The sequence below is a fragment of the Prionailurus bengalensis genome, chromosome D4 (genome assembly GCF_016509475.1).
Source record: "Prionailurus bengalensis isolate Pbe53 chromosome D4, Fcat_Pben_1.1_paternal_pri, whole genome shotgun sequence".
In the NCBI taxonomy this organism is placed as follows: domain Eukaryota; kingdom Metazoa; phylum Chordata; class Mammalia; order Carnivora; family Felidae; genus Prionailurus; species Prionailurus bengalensis.
In genome coordinates, this window is record NC_057359.1 from 91112699 (window position 1) to 91133666 (window position 20968).

Here is a 20968-nt window from a genome sequence, read left to right on the forward strand (position 1 = left end):
GGGGTTCAGGTTTTAGAAACTAGGGCGGGGAAACTGGAATGTTGCCTCCGGGTTCCGACCTTTAGAGGGGCAAGATGGTCAGAGAGGGTGGAAGTTTCAGCCTTGTTGGCTCACGGCTCTTGGGCCACCTCTGCAGCCATATTGGGTGCAGAGACACGCGTGTGTGCACACACGGGCCAGCCTGGCTGGGCACCTGCCTCACTGTCTGAGACCAGGGCCGGGATGTTGCTGACCAGGGCCCTCTTCCTTTCCCCCCAAAGAGAGCACCTGCCTGCCTCCCCTCACTTTCCCAGGGAGACAGGACTCCCACATCTGACACCTTCTCCTGCCGACAGACCCTTGTCAGAAGTCCTGGATGGCGCCCGAGGCCCTCCGCTTCTCCTTCAGCCAGAGATCTGACGTCTGGTCCCTGGGCTGCATCATCCTGGACATGGCCAGCTGCTCCTTCACAGACGTGAGCTGCCTTCTGCCTGCCCCTCCCTGCCACACCCCACGTCCCCAGAAGGCCGGCCCTGCCCACCTTGCTCAAAAGGGGCTCACTCTTCCCACCTGCATCCTCCTGCCTTGCTCTGAGCCTCCAAGGGGCCGTGAGGAACCCCCCGTCCCAGCTGCTGGGGGACCCTCGCACTCAACATTGGGCCTGTGGGGCCCCGGCGTGGTGAGGAGGACACGACCGTGACAGGCAGACCGCCCCACGCTAACCCTCACAGCGGGCTCCCCGTGTACTCACTGCCTCCTGTGGATGAGAAGGCCCCGTTCAGGTGCACTAGCCGGCCCGCGGTGGGATGCAGGTGCCACAGGAAAGTGACCAAGGCTGGCCTGAACACACAGGGGCTGCCTGTCACCCGGGGCCCCCAGGTAGCCGTGCAGGCTCACTTCCCCAGCCTTCCCACCTCTGGCCCCCTCAGGGTGGCCCTGGGACAGGCCAGCCAGTCCTCGGCCGGGGCCGGGCCCAGCTGGGGCGCCGTTGAGGCAGCGCGGGAAGCAGCGGTGTTTGTCTGTGTCCCCTCAGAAAACAGAAGCCATGCTTCTGAGAAAGTCCCTCCGGACCCTCCCGAATGGCCTCAGGGGCGTCCTGGAGACCCTGGAGGAGAAGAGGATCCCCAACGCGGAAACTTTTGGTTCCCTTTTGCCTTTAATGCTGCAGATCAACCCTTCGGAGCGAATAACAATCAGGTGAGCTGGGGGCTGGGGCCGTGTCTTAATCTTCCCGTGGATCTCTCACAGTGTCTCCCCGCCACTTGGCGTTTTAACGCCGCAAACACACCGTCCCATCCACGGACCACTGGCTTTCCCAGTATGGCCGTCCCAAACCGCGGTAACCGGTGACCTCACAGCCGACAGAGCCGGCTCCTCTGTCAGGTGCCAAGGCCCTGAGGACCAGGACCAGTCTTCGTTGCAATTTACGTGCAAATAAGAAGGAAAACAGGAATATACAACGAGTCCAGCCTGGGCCCTACTCACCATTATACTGACACAATAGTAACATCTGATCTTTCAATACGTTTTCTCGAGGAGGGAGCCCCCGCAGGTGAAGTTGCCGGAGCCCAGCACCGTCCTCCCTCGCCCTGGGAGCAAGCCCGGGGCCCCTCCAGGGGGTGGAGTGGCTGGGGCGCCAGCGGGGCACGCTTGCAACGTCGGGAGAGGTGCCGCCGAATGGGGTCCCCAACGGGAAGGTGGGGTTCCGGCGCCCGTGCGCCCGCCTGCCGGCCACCCAGAGCCCCCAGGTGAGCCCAGCCAGCTGCCTCCGCTCCTCTCCAGGGAAGTGATACACATCACCTTCGTGGGCAGCAACTTCAGGTCCTCCAGCATCACTCTGTCACCGCACTGGCAGCTGATGCCTGACTCAGTCACCGACCTGCTGCTAGGGGGCAGCATCGCCAGCATCATAGGTGATGGCGGGGACCGGATGGGGAGGGCCCTGGCACTGCTCTCTTACCTCCCCTGAGACCCAGTCCCCTGGTCTGCTCCTGACATGCGGCCGGTGGCTGGGAAGGTTTCGGGGCACTCCCCTCCATCCAGCCCCTCGCGTCCCCTCCCCCACCCCCGCCACCTCTAAGCGTCCATCCTGGTGCCTGGCCCCCACCTGCTTCCCTTCCCTTCCTGTCCCATGGTCCTCAACATAGCCGAACAGCCCCCTCATTCTTACAGCCCCCAGAACTGCCTGCTTTTTGCTTCCACACCCTGGCACACGGTGGCCCCGATGCCCGTCATGGTGCCGAACACTGCCAGACTGGCAGGCGCATCCCTGTGGGGGCTCCGTGCAGTGTGACGCACACTGGCCTCCGTCGGGGGTGCCACCAGTCACCTGGTGCCCGTGCACACACAGCACCGTATCTCCACCAAGTGCCCCTGGCCGGGGGTGCCCCGCGGCTCCCCACAGTACCCCTGAGGTCTTGGGTGAACGATGAGGTCTACAGGTCACCCTCAGTTTCCACTCGAGCTCCACTTTCCCAGCCCTCCTCCCCATCTGTGGCTCCCTGCGCTGGCTGCTGTGACAAGGGACCCCCTCCCCCGTCTGCCGCTTCTGCCCCCACTTCTGGGGAAGGGGTGCTCACGAGGCCCTAGCTTCTGTTTCCCTGAGTCTCACGGTCCTGGGCTTTGGAGGCAGGTCCCTAGGTCCGGTTGAAGCTGAGTGGCCTTGAGCGACCCACCCCCTCTGAGCCCGTTCCCTCATCTAGAGCGAGGGGAGCTGCAGGGCCCATCTGTGGGCCTTTATGAGGTGCCCTGTGCCCAGACACGGGTGCAGGAGGGGCTCTGAGTCAGCCAGGGGATAGGGAAGGGCTCTACAATGGGCACACCTGGAGACTGCTGCTCCTTTTGGGGGCTGGGGGCGTTTGTCATGAATCAAAGGCAAAGACCCCTGCAGGGAGGCTCAGAGGCAGAGTGGGAAGAGCCCTGGGCTCGGGGCAGAACCCTGGCCATGTTGAGCCTCGAGTGAGACTCTAAGGCTGGGGTCTGCCTCTGGACAGGCTGCTCGGCCTGAGTGGGGATAAGGGCGCCCCCTCATGCCCTATCATATGTATCCGTGAGCAGCGGGGTGCCCACAGATGGACCCCTCGTGCCCCAGGCCCTCGGAAGGATCCCCGAGCCAGCCGGGCTCCTCCCCATGCCGCCCTGTCTCTTGCAGAGGTCATGCAGAACTTCTCCAGCAGACCCGAAGTCCAGCTCAAAGCCCTGAAGAGGCTCCTGAAGATGCCTGAAGAGCAGCTAGGTAGGGCCCCCAACCCCTTCCCCAGCTCCCCCGGGGCTCACCCTGTGGCACAGGCCTTTGGGGAGCGGTGATCCCTCCCAGAGGCTCTCCTAGAGGGGCTCTCCTACACCTTTGAGGCTCATGTTGCCACCTGCTTGGAACGGGCAGCCTGGAATTCTTGGCGGGTGAGCGCCTTCTACCCGGCAGAAAGCGGGAATGGGATGGTTCGGTGTGCAGCTTGTGGCAGCCTGCCGTCACACGCTTTTCGTGGATTCTTAATGTGACATCCCATCTCTTCCACCGCTGCTACTGACGGGCATCTGACCTGTTCCTAATCGTCCAGTATCATGAGCAAACCCACAGTGGATGCCCTGGAGCATATGCCTGTGTGCACTTGTGTGAGCGTTTCTGTAGGATGAGTTCCTAGATGTCTGGGGTGCGAAGAGTTCACAGATACTGCAAACTGCCCTCCACAGAGACCCCAACTTACCCACCTATCAAGGACAGCATTTCTTCCCAACACTTTCCATCAATAAGTGTTCGTAATCCTTTAAATTTTGCAAAACATGGTTTCATAAAATCTCTCCATTCAACTTGTCTCACGAGAGTGAATATTATATTCACTCACCTGTCCAGCCACCCATCAGCCCTCCATCCATCCCCCCATCTAACTATCCATCTACCCATCCATCCATCCACCCACCCATCTATTCATTTATTTATCCATCTGTCTACCTGTCCACCTCCCCCACCTAAGTACCACCCACCCTCCCCACACCCATCCTTCATCCACCCACCACCGCCACCTAACTGTCCATCCATCCATCCACCCCCATCTAACCATCCTTCCGTGCATCCATCCATCCATGCATCCACCCATCTGTCTATCTATCTATCCATCTGTCCACCTATCCATCAGCCCTCCATCCACCCTCCCATCTAACTGTCCATCTACCCATCCATCCATCTGCCGACCCACCCACACACCCATCCATCCACTCACCATCTAACTGTCCGTCCATCCGTCCATCCATCCATCCATCCATCAGCCCATCTAACTGTCCGTCCATCCGTCTATCCACCCCCCATCTAATCATCCATCCGTCCGTCCATCCATCCATCCATCCATCCAACCATTCACTCACACACCCATCCATCCACCCCCCGATCTATCCATCCACCCATCCATCAGCCCTCCACCCCCCCCCCATCTATCTAACCATCCATCAACCGTCTGTTTATCCATCCGTCCATCCGTCCATCTACCCATCCATCAACCATCTGTCCATCCGTCCTTGCACAAAGGTCCGTTCAGTGGCTGGGGCATCAGAGATTGCAGAGGCCCAGTCCCAGCCCTCTAAGGCAGCAGCAGAGACTTCACACTGGCCACTTGCCTTTCCCTCTTCCTCATTCCTCCCCTTGACTCCTTCTGGAGCTAGGCTGTGGCCAGAGTAGAGTCCATAGGAAGGGAGATTTTATCTTCCCGGAGGAGCTGAGGGAGGCTTCCCTGGAGCCACACCTGCCCCAGCCAGCCTCATTTGGAGGCGGGCTAGTTGTATTCGGCCTCCTGGGCGCCAGCACTCTTGTTCTGGTTGTCCTCACTGAACGAGGCAACGAAGCAGCAGTGGAGGGGCACAGTGGGCACTGGACCGTCAGCTGCCTGCCCCCACCTCTCACTCCTACCCAGCACACACAGCACTGAGGAGAGTCAACGACACCCACAGATGCCCACACTCAGGGCGGTTATGGCCACGGGCTCCAGAGTCAGGCTGTTGAGGCAAGAGCTGTCCTCTCTCTGCCCGGTTTCCTCATCTGTAAGACGAGAGTGACAAGAAGAGCTGCTGGAACGAGATGCCCACAGCAGACACACGGCAGGCGCCCAATAAGCACTTTCTTTCCCCGCCTCCGCGTCCCTCCGGTGCCCCGTGCACGATGCCCTGTGGACTCCTAGCAGAGTTGGGGTCCCTGGTCTGGTCTGTACACCCGTCCCACCCCTGCTCCTATGCCAAGGCTCACCTCGTCACCCTGCCCTGCCAGGTCTGCCGTGGCCGACAGAACTGGTGGAGTTGTTGACCGCCATCATGAAGCAACACGAGAGGATCCTTGACATACAGCTGCACGCCTGCTCCCTGCTGCTGCGCACCCTGGGCCAAGGTGGGTTCCGGGCCACGCCTGTGTCAGATGTGGACTCTGGCACGCCGTCCCAGAGCCAGCAGAGTCTTGGAAACCAGCCCTGGCTGCACAGCGCCACTCACTGTCGTGCAGCGGGCACTTGGGGGACCTGCTCCGTGCCAGGCAGGCAAGGCTTTCTCCATGCGAAGTGGGGGCACTGCCCCCCACCCCCACCCCAGCCAGGGAGGGGGCACATCTGCCTGCCACCTGCCCTGTGAACCCAGGTTCGGGAGGTAACCCTGGGCGTCTTCCCTCGGCCCAAGCAGCGCTGGCACAGGACCCCGCGGCCGAGGTGCCGAGTGAGAGCTCCATCGTCCCCGTCCTGATGGGCTGCCTGCGGATTCATCCCGAGTCAGAGCAGCTCCTGGCCACGGTCTACAGCGTGCTCGCCATCATCTCCAGCCAGGGTGGGTGTGCCTGGCCCTCCCTCTCTCAGGCGGAGGCGGGGGCACTGCCGGGGCACGGGGGCGTGCCCGCTCCGGATGGGGCCCGACCTGCACTGCCTTCGGCGGGTGTCGCCCACACAGTCGTCCTGTTTTATCTCCCAACACGGAGCTTCCATTTGACCGTCACTTGTTCCCTCCACAAATGTGCACAACACCAACCGGGTGCCAGGTGCCACCATGGGCTTCATGGCAGCGGCTTCTGCCTTGTTCATCTCCCCAGAGCACCTGGAGCCACCAGGCAGGCAGGCCGTAGGCGGCCAGGTGGGGGATGCCATGGGGAGGACCGCGACGAGGGCGTTTGCACCTGACCTGTTCCCACCTTCCTCCCCGGGTCAGCAGCCCTCTCTCCAGCGGGATGCTGGGCCCGTGAGCCCCGGGACACTCACCTAGAGCCCCGTGGCCAGCCAAGGGCAGGGACCCCGCACTGCTCCTCACCACACTGGCTGGATCCCCCTTTGGGGAGTGGGCAAGGGTGCCGTGAGGAGGCACGTCAGGACGACAGGCATACATCAGAGCCATCAGGCAAACTGGGTGTCGGCTCACCCACCGGGACACAATCACGCTGTCATCTCAGGAGGCTCAGGCCTGCTCTGTGTGGTCCCGGGAGGCCGGTCCCAGCCCAATACTGGGATGGGCGATACTGGGACTGGCGGCCCAGGGGATGGACCGCGTCCTCCCCGCACTCTGGGCCTCTGGGCCCCGCACTGGGTATGACTGGCACAGAGTAGGCACCCAGAAATGCGGGGGGCAAGGACCACAGACGGACGGGGTTCTCCGGGGCCTGCCCACAGAATCGGCCTCAGAGGAGCTCCAGAAGGCTGGGCTGTTCGAGCATATCCTGGAGCACCTGAGTACCTTCCCCACAAACAGGGACATCTGCATCAACGGCCTGAGCCTGCTCTGGGCCCTGATGGTGGATGGTGAGGGTCCCCTCCTCCTGCTCTCCTGCCTGGGGGCTGGTGTCCTCACTGCTCCCTGATCACCTCTGCAAGCCTTCGAGGGCCTGTGTCCTGCCCCTTAAACACTTCAGGACAAGAGCCCACAGAGAGGCTCTTCCGAGAGCCTGGAAGCAGAGGATGAGAAAGGAGAGGAGGAGGACAAGGGAGGGGGGCTCCACCCAGGGGAGGCAGGCTTCCTATCCGGGTGGGGTGCCCCCCCACCCACACCGACTCTGGTGGCTCCTGCCCTGGGAGCCCGTCTACCTGCCACCCACCCTGGGAGTTCCTGGGCAGTCCCTGGTTTCTGAAGGTGCCCTTGGCGGATGCCTCTCCGGATTCAGAAAAGGGGCTGGGCTGCTCCCTCTCCTCCAGGCGCCCTCTGGGCCCTGCAGCACCTGGGCAGTAGTTCTAAGGAAAAGAGGGCTCCGGGCCACGGAGACCCTGGGAAACCAGAGAGGCCTGCCCACACCCAAAGTGCAAAATTCCCCGAGAACCCCTGGGGACAGACAGTCCCTCCCCTCCCCAAACTCCCCTCTCGCCTGAACTCTCTCCCAGCAGCTTTGGCCCTGGTGTCCTTGGTGGGAGGAAGGGGGCGTGGAGTCGCGTACACAGCAGGCACTCCTGCGGGCACTCAAGGGCTAGGTGTCCCCTCCTTCATCCTGTCCCGGTCCCAGCCGTCATTGTGAACAAGACCCCCTTGGAGAGAGCCCCGGTCCTCATCGCTGAGGTGCTGGCCGCCCACCCCACGGACGCAGAGATGGCTGAAGCCGGCTGCGCGGTCTTCTGGCTGCTGTCCTTGCTAGGTGAGCGGCCTGGGCTGGGCGGCACGGACCCCACCCGTGAGGCGAGGAGGCCTGACTAGGCCCTCCGCAGGCTGCATAAAGGAGCACCAGTTCGCAGATGTGGTGACGCTGTTCCTCCAAAGCATCCGGCTCTGCCAGGACAGAATCCCACTGGTGAACAACGCCTACCGGGGACTGGCCAGCCTCGCAAAGGTGTCCGGTGAGCCAGGGAGTGGACTGGGCTACTCCGAGGAGGCGGGGGGCCAGGACTCAACAAGTCGTGTCTGCCAGCTGCCCACAAACCAAAAGCAGGACCAAAAAGTCAAAATAGGAAAAGAGCAACCGATAGTCCCATCGTCCAGAAGTTGCCGTGGAGACTCTTCACATACATACTGGTTTTGTGGGGTTTTTTAGCTTCATGCTATACTGAGATTCTCTTTCCCTGCCCATAAACACTCTGAACAGGTGTTAGGTCAGCACAGGTATCCCTACGGGTATAGCTTATGGAAACACCCAGGAGACGGGTGCCCCCCCCCCCCCCCCCGGTAGCCTGAGCGCTGTTACTTGGGGTGGCAGTGCTAGGGGCCGTGACTGTCTCGTGGCACAATAACCCTTCGGAGACGCTTGGGACCCGAGACTGGACAGGCCGCCAGCTGGCGCGTGAGGGGTGCTCCAGCCCCTCTGAGGTCTGGTCCCAACGCAGCGTTTCAGGGCAGGTACACAGGGTGGGCTGGACGGGGGCCAGGCGGCCAGGCCTCTGTCTGCTTCTCGGCCTGAGGCGGTCCGGGCCTGCGGGAGTGGGGCCGCCCTCCTTCCTGGAGAGGCTCCAAAGTGCGCCGGCAGGGTCGTCCTCTCCCGACACGGGGTCTGCAGCAGCTGCCGACCTTCGTGGGACAGGAAGGGGAGCTGGGGTCCTGAGGGCAGATGTGACCTGGCTCAGCAATGGAGGGGTGGTCAGAAGCCGGGGCCAGAGTGTGAGCGGGAACGGACTCTGCCACCTGCCGGCCCGACAACTCAAGTCTGCGTGTGAGATCCCCCAGGCTCCGGGAGGGTCTGAGCGGTAACATCTCACAGGCCCCGGCCCCTCGAGAGCCAGGGCCTGACCCCTAACTGGGGGTGTACGTGTGCCGCGTTGGCGCTCCCCCAGGCCCACCCTGGATCGCGTTCTAGCGCTTCTCTTCCGCCTGCGGGCGGAGGCCAGCCCTCGAGCCCCTCGAGCGGGAGCCTTCTGCTGGGGGGGAGGTGGGGCGTACATTCCCGCCAGGAGGAAAGCGGGCCCGTAGATGCCTTCGCGACCTTTACAACCCGTGGGGCAATGCTGGCCTCAGCAGCTCCCCCGGCGGCAGGAAACTGGCCTCCTCTGCCAGTGGCGGAGGTCCCTGCTATCCTGAGCACCCTGGACTGCCGTCAGCCCCCTTCCTGGAGGACACCAAGGCACAGGCAGCTGCAGGAAATGAATCCCGCCCCCCCACCCCCAGAGCTGGCAGCGCTGCAGGTGGCAATGCCAGAGGAGGGCGGCGGCGGCCTCAGCCTCATCCGGGAGACGTACCGGCTGTACAAGGATGACCCGGAGGTGGTGGCGACCATCTGCATGCTGCTGGCCCACCTCACGTCCTACGGTGCGAGTCCCCCTTTCCCTGTCATCCCCCCAGGGAGCCAGTGGTCAGAGGCACCCCGCTCCCAGCTCTTACTGGTGGGGAGAAGGAAAGGAACCCTTCCCTGCAACTTCTGTGCGTTCAACAGCAGAACTCAAGGCGGCGGGTGCCGCGCTGACCGTGGGGGTCACCGGCTGCTGAGCCCCAGAGGCAGCGTGCGGTCATGCTAAGCCCGAGTGGGATGGCGCCCGGCTCTGTCCCGCTGGCCTCAGAAGTGCCCCGGCCCGGGTTGTATAAGCATTGGGCTGGCTGGGCCCTGACCTCAGGACCCTCCGCTCTGCCCACAGAGGAAATCCTGCCCGAGCTGCGGGCCAGTGGCATCCAGCCTCTGGCCCAGGAGATCAAGGAGCGCTTCACCTCCAGCCTGGTGAGTGTCAGCGGGGGCCCAACACACCAGGCCCCCAACTGCCTCTACGGCCAGATCTGGGTAGCACAGAGGGGCCCAGAACGAGACGCATTGTGCCAAACAGACTTGGCTCTGTGTACGGTGTTTTTTTGTTTTATTTTATAGAAGGGGCACGAGCAGGCGAGGGGCGGAGGGAGAGAGAACAAATCCCGAGCAGGCTCCACGCTCCGTGTGCAGCCCAATCCCACGACCCCAAGATCACGACCTGAGCCAAAACCGAGAGGCAGACGCTCAACCGACTGAGCCACCCAAGCACCCACTGTGCGTGTGTGGTTTTCATGGTTCTCTTCCCGTCTGACTTCACATGTGTCTCTGGGCCCCCCAAACCTCAGGGGCAGGGACAATCAGACCTCTTCACAGAAGAGCAGGCTCGGTCACAAAAAGACCTACGAGTAGGTCCCAAGGGTGTCACAGACACGGTGCCTACTGGCTGTCTTTCCAGGAGCTGGTTTCCTACGCAGACAAGGTACTCCTGAGGCTGGAGGCCGGCTCGCCACCAGGCTCCGCGGGAGGACAGTCGGCTCTGCCCTGAGGAGGCAGACACCCCACGGCCTCCCGCTTCCCCGCACCTTCTCTCCCGCCCTTCCTTTCCTTGTCTGGCCCTGGAGCTGCCCGGTGAGCGGCATTTTCCTTAGGTTTTGTGTGTGTGTGTGTGTGGGGGGGGGGTTCCGCTTCGCTCACGCAGGCGCCCTGGGGGCAGCGTGGAGCACCGGTGGGGCCCCGGGGGCTCGATTCGGCAGGCTCCGCACAGACCTCGGCCCTGGACCCATCAGCGTGGCCCTCGTGGAAAAAGCGGCCCTTTCAGACCAGTCTAAACGCGGAAAGAGTAACCTCCCCACCCTCCACCTCTAGTAAAAGCCCGCCTGTGTTAAATCTCCTCAGTGGGTCCGGGGCTTCCTTGTGCCACGTCAGATGGTTTGGTAAAGCCAGGCCGTGTGCCGGGCTCCCGACTCTTCTCAAAGACCCTCACACCCGGGACAGACCCGCACAGTGCTCCAGCCCCACAGCTGGGGATCAGCACATCTGTCCCAGACGGGGAGGGACACCCGCCTCTGGGGGAAACCATGGTCACCCAGCGCAGACGAGCTGAGCCTCCCTCGCCGTGCCGCGGGCCCTGACCCCAAGTTGAAACCTGGCGGGTGGACCTGTGGGGTGGGGCTGGGGGTGTGAGAAAGGATCGGCACCCTCAGAGAATCTCTCCAAGTCCAAAGGTGGCCGCGGCAAACTTGGGAGATGGGGCTGGAGCACAGCTCACTGCACACGCTGGGTGCGGCCCGTGAGTCCGGTGGGGTTCTTTACGTGACCTGTGACCCGAGGCACAGAAAGGGGTCTGGCCTCCTCCCAGGAAGATGTTACAAACCCAGTGGATGCTGGGTGCCCCCGGCTCCTGGGACCCGGCGAATCCCCGGCAAAGATGCCACCCCACTGTGGGGACAGCACACTGCAGAACGCCCCCCCGACTTGCCGTCAGTCTTCAGGACAGAGCCCTGCCGTGCTGCCTGCCCGCAGCAGGAGCGCCAGGTCTGGGATGGCACAGAGGGAGGAAGCAGTTCTCGGCCGCCCCCACGCCCTGCCACCAGGACGGTGAACATGTTTCAACAGAGCTGCCGCTACGGGGAGACCCGAGCTGTCTTGTGCGTGGTCACAACCGCCTGCGGACGGGAGCTGCTGTGGCTGTCTGGAATGGGGGCCGTGGGGCGCCTGTCCTGGGCCGAACTCTCCCACTCCTTCTTCACCAGGACATACAATCTCATCGCCACCTGGGCATCCTGAATCTAGGGGGCACAGAACACCACTGTGACCGTCCCAGCAGGCGACAGGCAGGGCACACACGACCCGAGCCCTCGAGCCACACGCGGGGCACGCCAAGGAGAAAGCCAAGCAGAGCAGCCACCTGGGGGTCTGATCCCAGTGGGGCTCTGGCAGCTCAGGTGCCAGCCTGCGGGGGAAGAAAGGACCAGAGGGAGGCAGGAACAGACCTCCTGCCTCTCGCGAGGTGTATCGGACCGCAACCCACAGGATGCAATAAGCAGACATGCAGATGCGAGCGGGGGTCCGGGCGGGATGCTGACCGAGGCCTCGATGCAGGGGCTGGGTTCCATGGGCCAGCAGCCTGGTGCCAGCACCCCCCAGCCCTGTCACTAGAGCCTGTCCCAAGGCCCAGGGGAACAACCGGCCTGGGCCGCACGGTCTGTAAAGGCTTCAATCTAGACGGGGGACTTTTTCTCCTAAGGGCTGTGATGTGGCAGTTTTTTGTGTGTAAGTGTTGATAAGCTACATACAAACATCCAGAACTTAACGGCCACTCTGCAAGCCCGCTGTACCATGTCATCTTTTGTGGACCGGCAGCCTTCTAAAAATAAGTCATCCGGGCCCCGACAGAGTGCCTTGGCAGCAAGGTGAGGGATGGCCCCCATTCCTGAGGACTGTCACCCCAGGACACTTACCGAACAGTGCTCTGCCTGCTGCACCCGGACCCCCAGGATTCTCTCCGCGAGCAGCTTCAGAGATGGCCTTCCGCTCTGCCAGGGGACAGCACGCAGCCATGCTGGGGTGGAGGCCTCAGCAGGGGGGTCACCTACTGAGCCCCGGCCCAGGGACCTTCAATGTGCCTTCACCGGAAGTGCCCGGGGCACCTAGGGCACGTGACACCCCGGTGTGCCTGCAGGGGAGGGCCTGGAAAGGGGTCTGCGTGTCTGACTCCCTCTGGAGCAGATCCGAGGGCAGCTTCTTCCCACTGCTGGGGGCCTCCCCGTGGAGACCGGGGTAGCCGGCCCTTGGTCACACTGACTTTTAAAGGGCAACGTTCAGTAAAACTCTGTTTTGTTTTTTGTTTTTAAACATTTCTCAGTTTCAAAACTTAGAAGGCCACCCAAAACCAATCATCACGTGAACCAGCCAACAACTACGACGCACACAGCCGTGCTTATTTAAATACCTTCACTTGACTCTTGAAAGGTTTGTATTTCTGCGTGTCCCGAATCTTCTTTTTTGGGTGATCAAGAAACAGCACCTGGAAGAAGAGAATACAGCGACGGTCACAGCCGCTGTCAGCGTGCAGCGGTGGGACTCCCTTTTTTCAAACAGCCTCTTACAAGGAATCCTAACGGGTGACACACACGGGTAAGCGGGTATTGACGTGAACTTGGACTCGGGATGGAAAACTCTCACACGGACTAAAGACGCCGCCCAACAGCAAGAACCACGTTAACAGAAACACAATCTCAAAACCACGGAAACCGGAGACCGACAGCCATCAATTATCCAGCAACCACCGCGCTCCTGTGTCCTGAGTGGGTGTCGCACATCGGGGAAGTTACGGAGAACGTGTTCTAACAGCACATCTCGCGACCTCAGGACGGTCTCAGGAGACCGCCGGACACGAGCCTGCCCAAGTCGCCAGGGACGGAGCAGGTGTGAGGAGACAGCATGGCCCGACAGGGAGGGGCCACTGAGACTTCGGCACCGTGCTGCGGCGGGCAGAGCACCTGCTATATTCGTTTCAGTACTTCCGGGTTACTTTAAAAGGCCATGAAGGGGCGCCTGGGTGGCGCAGTCGGTTAAGCTTCCGACTTCGGCCCAGGTCATGATCTCACGGTTCGTGAGTTCGAGCCCCGCGTCGGGCTCTGTGCTGACAGCTCGGAGCCTGGAGCCTGCTTCCGATTCTGTGTCTCCCTCTCTCTCTGCCCCTCCCCCGTTCATGCTCTGTCTCTCTCTGTCTCAAAAATAAATAAACGTTAAAAAAAAAAAAATTAAAAAAAACAAATAAATAAAAGGCCATGAAGACCAACACTCGGCGACGCCTGAAACACCCGAGGACTCCAGGGCTCCACGGACACCCGCCTGCCCCGCGGCTCTCCTCAGAACAGGCGGGCCAGTCCCGCCCACAGCAGAGACCCTCCGGGGGCAGAGGCCGAGCACATGGCCCCTAGGGCTCCAGGAGTGGACCCACGAGCTTACAGGCCACCTGCTGCACTGGCCGGCTGGGAGGGAGCGGCCGCCAGGGGACGCGTCCCCACAGACGGTGGCTCTGACCTCAGAGGAGCACCAGGCCCCGCCCAGCTGGGTGGAGCTGCGGCAGTGGCTGCCTGGCTCTGTCCACGTGGAACGCGCTAGAGCAGTGGGAAGGCACCTGGCCCCAGGTCTGGGTTTGCGCCCGGCTCTGCCATGTGGGCACTGTGGGCACGTCACTCAACTCACAGAGCCTCAGGTCTACCTCCTGTAAAGGAGCACCACTCGACGCCTTTTAAAGAACCACGAATGGGCGCCCGGGGGGCTCAGTCGGTTGAGCGTCCGGCTTCGGCTCAGGTCACGATCTCACGGTCTGTGAGTTCGAGCCCCGCGTCGGGCTCTGTGCGGGCCGCTCGGAGCCCGGAGCCTGCTTCGGATTCTGTGTCTCCTGCTCTCTCCGCCCCTCCCCTGTTCACGCTCTGTCTCTCACTGTCTCAAAAATAAGTAAACGTTAAAAAAAAAATTAAAGAACTGAGAAACGCCCAGCGTTCCCCCAGGACACAGGGAGAACTGGACGACTGGCGTCTGATGCTGTTGGGGGGCCTTCCCGACACCCAGGTGCCACAAACCAAACACTGAAATGCGTCCAGAACACGGTGTGGGTGACGGCAGGGGTGCAGCCCGCACGAGGCAGCGATACCTTTAGGTCATTATGCAGCGCGTGTCCGACTAGAATCCGGCCCTTCAGCATGTCCGCCACCTCCTTCTGAACAACTTCGAAGTTTTCTCCTGACGAGAACGAAGAAGTGGATTTTAGTGCCGTGTGCCACGCTGCTGAGCCCATCACACCTGCCACGGCCACGACAGAGGCAGGGAGGAGAGTGGCCTTTCGGAAGCGACCCGACAGTCATTTTTACTGTTGACTCAAGTGAGAATCGGTCTTAGATTTCGTGCTTTCCAACCGGAGGTAAAAACAAGACTGGTCCCCCGCCACAGACGGCGAGGAGTGCTCCCCCAGACCTCCGGCTCCGGAGGCAGCCCCGCCTGCTCTCCTGGCAGATGCCCTTGGTCCTCTCCCTCCCCCGCCAAGGGAAGGCTCGGAGCCACCGTGCCCGCCCCCGGACAGAAGAGATCAGGTCCAGGGCGGCCCACGCTGAGCAGGACCTGACCGAGCCTGGAGCCGGAGGGACTGGTCAGGCCGGGGCACCGCCTGGTTGGTTATGTGTGCACAGGGGATCTGAGCGGCACAGGGAAAGGAGGCCGCGTGGGCCAGGGAAAGCAGGGGCCTCGGGACCTCTCAGGTCCCTGACCTCAAGAGTCGCCCTGGGTGACTCCTCCCCCACGCCAGTCCAGCAGACCCCACGGACTCCGCCTTCAGGGTGCACCCGGAGTTGGGCCACGTCCCGTCACCTCTCACGGTGCCCCCCGACCATGACCAGGTCACCGGCGGCACACGCTCCCTCTTCCCGTTTCCACCCTCATGGCCTCTGAGTCTCTTCTCAATCCCATGGCTGGAGGGAACCTGTGGAAACCTGAGCCGGGCCTGTCACTGCTCAGACCTCCCTGTGGCTTCCCGAGGTCCTCGCGAAGATCCACGAGACCCTCCCATCTGTCCCCACCTTCCCTCCTCACCCCCACGCCGGCATACTCTCTGGGTCCCTACTGCCAAATGACACACAGGTGAAGACACAAATGTGCCTGAGAGCCATTTGAAAACAGTCACCCTGGGAGACGTAGGACTACTGGGGCTCTTGTTGTGGCCAATGGTCCAGAACAGAAAGGGGACAAAAGGAAGAGACAGGGGGTGCCCGGCTGGCTCAGAGGAGCGTGCGACTCTTGATCTCGGGGTCGTGAGTTCAAGCCCCACCTTGGGTGGAGAGATTACTCAAAAAAATAAAGTAATAACTTAAAAAGGGGGCTCTTGGATGGCTCCATGGGTGAAGCGTCTGACTCCTGGTTTCGGCTCAGGTCACGATTTCATGGTTCGTGGGTTCAAGCCCTGTGTGTGAGGCTCTGTGCTTTTAGCACAGAGCCTGTTTGAGATGCTCTCCCCCCTCTGCCCCTCCCCTGCTCGCACCCCCTCTAAGTGAATAAACTTAATAGTAACAATAAACGGGGAGAAAGGGACCCAGGCACTGCCTCTCGCGCGCTCGCCAGCAGGGAGGACCCACCCTGCTTGAGGTTCTCCGGCCGTATCCCGCTGACCGCCGTCCTGTAGTCCGTCACCGGCTGGGTGGGCTTGATGCACTTGTCGTAAACACACTTCCCATGCTGGTTCACGACGGACACGCGGGCGGCGACGCTCTCTTCTCCCTTGGGGCCCACGCCCACCATCTCGCAGTCTATGGCTAAGGCTCTAGTCAGGCTGAAGGGAGCCGAAGGTCCCACTTACTCAACGCTGCGCCCCCCGCCGCCCGGAGACCGGCTTGGCTCTCAGGGCTCCTCGTAGGATGGGGCGGCGCCTGCCCGACTCCGCTAGGGGCGTGGGGGGAGCCCCTGCCCGAGACCCTCGCCCTCCCCGGCTGGGCACCGGCCCCGCGTACCCGCCGAAGGCCTGCTCCTTCACCAGCGCGATGCTGCTCTTGCTCTGCCCCAGCCGCTTCCTTGCTATCCGGGCCGCCTCCGGGCCCAGAGCCGCCTCGATGTCCGCCGGGTCGACGTCATCAAACCAGATGTCTTCCCTGGAAGGCAGAGGGACCGGGCGTCAGCGGAGGGGCTCCCGCGGTCGGGCCCACACCGCCACCCCTGCTACTGGTTCAGCGCGGTCCTTCTGCCGCTTTTCTTAACTGGGAGACGCGCTCGCTACCCCAAAACCCAGGAACCACAGAGAAACACAAAGAACACAGAGCGCAGACGTGCGGGCTGCGGGCGACGGCTGCTAACGCTCTCTTCTGAACTGAGAGAGCAGGAAGCTCGTCACCGAACACTTGAGACACAGATACACACAACGACTATAAAATGGAAACGCAGACGCCCCCGAGCCCCCCCCCCCCGCCCCAAACTCTGGCGACCCCTGGCACCTGCACACCAAGCCCACACAGAGGCCCACGCGAGGACGTACACATCTGCCTGGTGAACTGCCTCCCGGGCGCAGCTAAACGTCACCTCCCTAGAAACCGCTTCCCGACCCCACTGGGTGGACACACTCCTCTGGCCGTTCGCGCCCACGAGCTCCGTCCTCACCAATTTACGCTGCCCACACTCACAGAATTACCCGCCTAGCTTCCGTCTGGCTGCCTCTCCTGCCGGACCGCCAGCCTCAGGGGGAGGGCCCTGGGTTTCCAGAGAGCGGACCGGCACAGCGACACGTGGCCGGCGCTCACAGCGCTCTCTCCTGGAAGCTTCAGCAGCCATGTCCTCGGCGCCCAGGTAACTCGCCACCAGCCTGACTTACGAACTCCTGCGCTGCCTCCAGCCGAGCCATTTGGAGGCAGCCACTGACCCCAGCCCCTGCCCTCACCGTGGGAGTGACCTCCACAGGGTGCACCGGGCCAGCCCCACCCATCTCGCAAGCCCCGTCTCCCAGCACCACAGGTGGCCACGAGGAATCCCACCAAAGCACTTGACTGGCCAGACGCAGGAATCGTTTCAAACTTGGGCCTTTCTGGCTCTGACCTCCGTTCACCCCACAAATTTTTACTGGAGGCTTAAGGGCCTCGCTCTGCTCTGGGCCCTGGAGATACAGCGGTTACCAAACGGGCCCTGCCCTCATCACGCCTCCGTCCTGGGGGAAAGTAGTAAACGGAGAGACAGCACTGGGAGGAGGTGATGGAGAGACTGCGGAGAGGCCACCCCCCGCCCCCCCCGCCCCCCCGGCCTCCCCCAGGAGACAGATGCTCAGGGATGCGCTGACAGAGGCCACCCGCAGCACAGGGAGGCGGACACACCCCCTGTACTCACTCAGTGGGCACGGCCGGAGTCAAGGCCACAGTCACCTCCTTAGCTTTCCGCTTCTTGCGCTTGGTGTCTCCTCCTTTCGGAGAAGTATCATCATTTGTCCTTTTCTCGGCTCCCTTCCCATCGTGCCCCGCTCTGCTGACCTCTGTGTGGGGAGCCGGCGCCTTCCTGTCCGCTGGAGGTACTGAAGGACCAGAGCCCCCCGTGGCCGCTGGGGCCGCTGTTTCTGGCCCCGTCTCACTTCTCTTTGCTTTATCTGGGACGACTTTTCTGTTCGGTTGGATAATTCCGGGCTGTTTTTTGGAATCCGTCTGAGAGATAACAAGAGGCTTTTCCGGGGCCTGTGTTTTTTGTTTCAGGAGCTAAGAGGACCCAAAATAAAATAGACGACACGTTTTAATTTGGAAACCAAGCACGAGAGACTGAAAAACTTACGTGTGTATACACCCCGTCTACCCCTACGGGCATCGCTGAGATCCATCATCTGACAGTTTGGCAAAAGCCCTTCTCATTCACGCCTGGTCACTTGCGGTGAGATGGTCTTCTTCGCTTATCTCGTTACAAGGCATGATCTGATACCTGCTGCCTCATTCCTACAAAATTTTAAACGCCTGTCCAACACCTTAAGTGCCTCCCGAATGACTTCACTCCGCCTAAGGGATGGTGAGCAAGCTGTTCTCCCGTTTGCTTAGGGCTCCTGTTAGAGCTCCCTCCTGTGCAGACCAGGCCAACAAAGTGGGGGAGGAGGGGGGATGGGAACCAGATCCTTTGCAAACCCCTCGAGGGTCTCAGGAAGAGAGAGGGGCGTGTGTTCAACCAAGAGTTTGGTTCAAGCCACGGGTTCAAGCCCGTGGCGGCTGAAGAGCTGCCAGCAGCCATACACTGTGCTCAGGCAAGCAGGGCTGTTGTGTCCCTTCCCTTGCACCCCAGCCCCCAGCACGGCGGTTCTCAACCGCAGTTAAGACCCTGGGAGGTGGCACCGAGCTGAGAGACAACGTGGGTTTCTACTTACGTGTTCCTGCAACGTTTAACCACGGAAGGGCTGACTTTTTGTAGGACGTACAGAAAACACAAGCTCTCCCCCTAATAAATCTCCTTTCCACTCACTTGATTTTGCTTTACCTTCTTGAAAGAGAGGAAAGGAGAGCCACAGCTCAAGAAATCGTCCAGAACCCTGGGTTTGTCTGAAGGAGCCTCCTCAGTCCTGTCCGTCCAGACAGGCGGTTAGGATCTCCCATCCCTACGACACTGGCCGTATTAGGAGGCTCAAGAAGCTTTTCTCTATCGCCCGAGGCTCCGAAACAGAGCCCAAGACGTTGCGGAAGACTCTGAAGGTCGGTGGTAGCAAAGAACACAAACTCCCGCTGGGAAGGGTGAGTCTGCACCCCGATCTGCCGTGTTTTTACTAGCTCTGTGACACTGGGCCAAACTCTTCAAGCTCTGTGCCTCCGTTTCCTCACCTGGAAAACAGCGATGACAACAGCAGCTTCGCTTCGAGGAAGGCGTAGAGAACTGATGACTGAACGGCATGGAACAGCATCGGGCAGAAAGAAACCGCCACGTGGGGGGCCTGGGTGGCTCAGTCGGTTAAGCAACCGACTCTTGGCTTCGGCTCAGGTCACGATCCCAGGGTTATGGGACTGACCCCTGCATCGAGCCTGCTTGGGATTCTCTCTCTCTCTTTGCCCCTCCCCCGCTTGCGCTCTCTTCCTCTTTCAAAATAAGTAAGTAAATAAACTCAAGGGAGAAAGAAAAAGAAACCTCCACGAAGGGCCTGGCCACCAGTGCGGAGAAAGGCAGTAGGGCACCACAGGGGGTTCAGAGCAGTGGCTGTTGGTGTGGGACACCCGGTTCTGCCCACCCGGCTGCAGTCCTGGACAATTTCTCTAACCTCTCCGGGCCCCCTTCCTCGCCCGCAAAAGGAGACGACACAGGCGTCCACCGCACACCGTTGGTATGGGGGTTAAACAACAACACACGTGTAGATCTACCGGCGGAGTCCGCGCATTTCCAGAGATCGGTACCCCGGGGGGCAGCTGCCATCAAGGTCACTCACTCACAAACCCCGGTTCTATCACGTTCCCGCGGACTCGCTGTCCACCCTCACAGGCTAACCTTCCCGCGACAGGCTCTGTCGGCAAGGTTTCTGTCGCCATGTGCCCGCACAGCGGCCCCACGCGTCTTCCTCTGCCTCCGTCCGCGCGGCCCCTCAAACCTCACCCGCTGCAGCGCCCTCCAGTTCCGGGAAAAGTCCTCCGGCGCCTTCGGAGGTCGGACCACGGCGACTCCGGGGCCGCAGCCTGGTGTCTGGCTCGCTTCTCGCCCTCGGCTTTTCCAGAATCTCCTCTTCCTGCTTTTCTTCCGAGCTACCTTCTTGCCAAGCCCCGGCTCAGCCACGGGCTCGCCGGGGGCGCGCCTGGAGGTCAGCGCCTTGGCCATCCCGCCCCCGGCCGGGCTCTGCCCACCCAGCGCAAGCCCAGACCGCCCCCCGACTCCCCCGCCCGAGAGACACCAGCCTCCGGGACCCCGGAAGCTACCCCGCGCGCGCCCCGGCACGTGCGTCCCGGCCTCCGGAAGGGCTCTTCTCTCCGGACCGGCTGGAAACCGGGCCTCCCTTCCTGGTTCCGCACGGCCGGGAGCAGGGCGGGGCTCTTCTCCCGCCTGGGAGAAGGGCCACCACCCCAGGAGCGGCGTCCGGGGTCCATGACCTGGGGTAGGCTTGGGGTAGGCCCGGGGCCCTACCGAGAGCCGGGACGGGGGACGAGAGACGCGTGCGCCGGGAAAGAACTGGGGGGCCGCTGTCGGTGTAGCACCGCAGCTGGGCCGGCAGAGCGCGGGGGCGCAGGCGACCGCGAGGGGGCGCTGGGCGGACGGGCCCGGGTTGGGGAGCCGCCGGGGTGGGGGGTGGGGGGGGGTGGGGGGGGTGGGGGGGGCGGGGCGGAGCGAAAGGCGCGCGGGCCCCGCCCCTCTCTCCCCGAGTGGGGAAACTGAGGCCGCGAGACGGAAAGAGGGCCCCAGGGCGCTGGTAGAGCGGCACGTGCGCCCTGGGGCTGCAGAAGCACTTGAGCCACGTCCAGCAGCAGTGAGAAAGCGTGATGGCAATGCTGCGTATTAGTTTGCGCGACAGCGGTGGTAATAAATCACTAGCACACCTTGCGTGGCCCCTCGGTACCTTGATGAGCCCATGACGCCTTCGCTTCCCTAAAGCTTCGCCGTGAGTATGTGTGTCGTGCGGGGGTGGGGGGTTTTCAGAGAAACTGATCACAAACGAACCAGGTAATTCTGGATGCGGGTAACTGTCGCTAAGGTGATAAAGTGAGATGCTGGGGAAGAGGGTGACCAGGGGTGTGGTTACCAGACAAAATGCAGGGGGCCCAGGGGAATGGGAATTTCTGATAAAGGATAGTTCTTGTATAAATGTGCCCGATGCAAGAGCTGCACTATTTGGGGCATACATCAACTGAAACAAACAAAAAGTATTCTTTGTTTCTCCAAAATTCAAATTTGACAGAGTGCCCTGATTTTTAT

General features: G+C 61.8%; 3 protein-coding genes across 6 annotated transcripts in view; 2 read left to right on the plus strand and 1 right to left on the minus strand.

Moving 5' to 3' along the window:
• Positions 1-10468, plus strand: part of STKLD1 (serine/threonine kinase like domain containing 1) — a 22390-nt gene extending 11922 nt beyond the window's left edge. Inside the window, exons 8-19 of one of the 2 annotated variants that reach the window (XM_043566858.1) lie at positions 336-454; positions 1013-1176; positions 1762-1892; positions 3131-3214; positions 5231-5347; positions 5632-5772; positions 6603-6731; positions 7424-7552; positions 7623-7751; positions 9010-9150; positions 9474-9553; positions 10035-10468. In XM_043566858.1, the coding sequence (XP_043422793.1) occupies positions 336-454; positions 1013-1176; positions 1762-1892; positions 3131-3214; positions 5231-5347; positions 5632-5772; positions 6603-6731; positions 7424-7552; positions 7623-7751; positions 9010-9150; positions 9474-9553; positions 10035-10124 (1454 nt within the window). In that variant the 3' untranslated portion in view covers positions 10125-10468. The remainder of the gene's footprint in view (positions 1-335; positions 455-1012; positions 1177-1761; positions 1893-3130; positions 3215-5230; positions 5348-5631; positions 5773-6602; positions 6732-7423; positions 7553-7622; positions 7752-9009; positions 9151-9473; positions 9554-10034) is intronic. The other variant, XM_043566859.1, reaches the window with a different exon arrangement.
• REXO4 (REX4 homolog, 3'-5' exonuclease) lies at positions 10440-19909 on the minus strand. 3 transcript variants are annotated; one of them, XM_043566861.1, is made up of 9 exons: positions 19661-19909; positions 17656-17802; positions 17444-17619; positions 16087-16224; positions 15715-15908; positions 14244-14332; positions 12531-12605; positions 12040-12114; positions 10440-11367 (listed from the first exon to the last, which is right to left on the minus strand). In XM_043566861.1, the coding sequence occupies exons 1-9, from the start codon at positions 19877-19879 to the stop codon at positions 11203-11205; spliced, it is 1278 nt and encodes a 425-aa protein (XP_043422796.1). In that variant the 5' UTR covers positions 19880-19909; the 3' UTR covers positions 10440-11202. The 3 variants fall into 3 exon arrangements, with proteins under 3 accessions (XP_043422796.1, XP_043422795.1, XP_043422798.1); XM_043566860.1 differs by having other exon boundaries at positions 17444-17802; XM_043566863.1 differs by lacking the exon at positions 12040-12114 and having other exon boundaries at positions 17444-17802.
• A 457-nt stretch (positions 19910-20366) lies between these two features.
• Positions 20367-20968, plus strand: part of ADAMTS13 (ADAM metallopeptidase with thrombospondin type 1 motif 13) — a 31544-nt gene continuing 30942 nt past the window's right edge. Inside the window, 1 exon segment of the mRNA XM_043566874.1 lies at positions 20367-20654. The gene's annotated coding sequence lies outside the window, so the exon portion shown is untranslated.